General features: G+C 36.7%; 1 protein-coding gene across 2 annotated transcripts in view; it reads right to left on the reverse strand.

Annotated features, from left to right (window-relative positions):
- Window positions 1–559: 559 nt before the first annotated feature.
- LOC107687501 (LETM1 domain-containing protein LETM2, mitochondrial-like) overlaps window positions 560–2,654 on the reverse strand; it is a 15,011-nt gene continuing 12,916 nt past the window's right edge. The window contains exon 11 of one of the 2 annotated variants that reach the window (XM_016484872.1): window positions 560–1,848. In XM_016484872.1, coding sequence (XP_016340358.1) covers window positions 1,795–1,848 — 54 coding nt within the window. In that variant the 3' untranslated portion in view covers window positions 560–1,794. The remainder of the gene's footprint in view (window positions 1,849–2,654) is intronic. The other variant, XM_016484863.1, reaches the window with a different exon arrangement.

Below are 2,654 nucleotides of genomic sequence, written 5' to 3' on the forward strand. Positions count from 1 at the left end.
ACGTGAAAGTTTTGAGACCGAATGTAAAGTTTCGTGGGAAAGGCAGAAATTTTTCCTCCAATCTCACATTTTTACCATTACCATCTCACTTAATATGCAATATGCAGATTTGTTTTAAATTTATTTTTAAAGTTAGGACTGAATTAAATAGCATCAAATACAATAGTTGTGGTAATTGTGCTTAATAAATATGTATTAAAAATGCTTAATAGGTTAATTTAACATTAATGGTCTTGTAAGTTAACACTGACAGCCCTAAAATGCATTTTATAAAATTTAAATGAATCTTTTACATTTTAATTTTAAATTGTCCACGGGCACCCTAGCAACTCAATTTGAAAAGTCCTGGGTAAAATAACCAATTTACAGCTTAAAAGGGATTTATATTTACCTTCCAAAAAAATGTAGATGATCAGATTCATGAGAAAATACATTTCACCTCAATCATTTTGATCTTTGAAGCTTTTTTTAATTTTTTTTTTTTTTAACTGAACAAGTATCAGTTAATCGCAAATATGAGTGAATTTGACCCGTTAAATTTAGTCAGTTTTGAAAACAAAAACCATTTTATTTGTTCACATTACACTAAATAAACGGGGGTAATGATTGGGATGTGCAACACAAAGAGATATGAGCATTGAGCACCTTTACTTTTTGACTGTACAGTGGTAAAAGATGGTACGCGGTTTAACACAATGAGAGGCAGTTTCAAACTCAATTTTCAATTTTAATCAATTGATCAACATAAAAAAAGTGCACCAGGACAGAATGGGACGGCAGTTTACAGACGCAACAAATTCAATTAGGTTTACAGTTGAGTTGAATGCAGGCTATGGGATAAACACAGCAAACATTTGGGGGATTCAATGCTTTTTAAATTAAAACTTTACAGTACTGCCATACTATATTGTTTTCCCTCCCAGTAGTTTATCCAGTACAACATGAAACTCAATAACGTTTGTCTTCAGGGGAATTTTGAATATTTTTAACCATAAGTGAAACGTTAACTTTACGACTCCATTTAGATTTTCTTGAATCATGCGTTAAATTTCAACGCATGATTGAAAGGGGGACACAGCATAGTATGAACAAATTAAATACATAGATTATGATAAAACATTTTTTGTGCTAAACTGCAGAGTCTGCCATAGGCAGGCCTGGCGTAATCGCTACACCGCTAATCTCCTGAGGGAGTGAACGTAAAATTCCCTTAGAAAAGGGAATTTGACATTTTCAAATAAAAAAATACCCACATACTTGGCCATTTACAATTCATCTGCCAAACTAAATCCAGAATGCAAGCATATGCATTCCTCATATTAAAATATGACTTCTTTCACCTTCTAGCCCACACATTTGGCACAGCCGACTGTATAAAGCAGTAGCACTTATATAATATGCAGGTATTGTACAATTTATTTACACATTTACACAATGAAGTTCAGCAAAGAGTGGCAAGTCTTGTGAGTTCCTTTTTTCATTTCCTGGTTTTTGATGTTTTTTTCATTGCAAATTTACATTATTCGTCAAATCTTCAGGGGGATGGGAGATGTAAACATGTCGGATGTCAAGCTGGAGTGATGTCTAAATTCTAACATAAACAATGTTCCTCCTTTTTGAGGACCAGATGTCGATGGAGGATGTGATGCGGCTAGTCCATCTGGTCCGTATGAGAGGTGTGAGACGGCAAGGCCTCGGAAATCCTGGACTGTGAGAGACGCTTCCTCAGCAGAAGCAGCCAAACTCGAACCTCCACCCTCATCTGCAACAGAATGAGGAAACATGGAGTGCCTCTCACATCCCATTGGCACTCATCTTGGACTTCTGTGACAGCTCTGCCTCTTTAGCCTGATGAGAAAGAACAGGTGGAGGTGAGTGTGTTCAAATCCAGCAGTTTCTAGACAATAGTAGCAGTTTCTACATCAATGTAGAAGATATACACACAAAATATACAACAGTTATAGTTAAATAGACATTTACATATGCCCTGACACACATTTATTTATATATTTAAGGAACACTCCACTATTTTTGAAAATTCCAACTCCCCTAGAGTTAAACGGTTGAGTTTTACCGTTTTCGAATCCATTCAGCCAATTTCCGGGTCTGGCGGTAGCACTTTTAGCTGTAGCTTAGCATAGATCATTGAATCTGATTAGACTGTTAGCATCTCGCTCAAAAATGACCAAAGAGTTTCTATATTTTTCCTATTTAAAACGTGACTCTTCTGTAGTTACATCGTGTACTAAAACTGATGGAAAAAGAAAAGTTGTGATTTTCTAGGCCGATATGGCTCGGAACTATACTCTCATTCCGGTGTAATAATCAAGGAACTTTGCTGCAGTACCATGGGTGCAGCAGGCGCAATTATATTATGCAGCGCCTGAAAATAGGCTAACTTCCATCAACATAACCAATGTGACCACCTGCTTGCACAGGGAGCGTGCTGGGGACTATTTTCAGGCGCTGCGTAATATCATTGCGCCTGCTGCACTCATAATTCAATGATCTATGCTAAGCTACAGCTAAAAGTGCTACCGCCAGACCCGTAGATCGGCTGAATGGATTCGAAAACGTTGAAAACGGAAACTGTTTAACTCTAGTTGGAAAATGAGCCTATTTTCAAAAATAGTGGAGTGTTCCTTTTTCCTTTA

Source organism: Sinocyclocheilus anshuiensis, unplaced genomic scaffold (genome assembly GCF_001515605.1).
Source record: "Sinocyclocheilus anshuiensis isolate Anshui unplaced genomic scaffold, SAMN03320099.WGS_v1.1 scaffold205, whole genome shotgun sequence".
NCBI classification, from domain to species: domain Eukaryota; kingdom Metazoa; phylum Chordata; class Actinopteri; order Cypriniformes; family Cyprinidae; genus Sinocyclocheilus; species Sinocyclocheilus anshuiensis.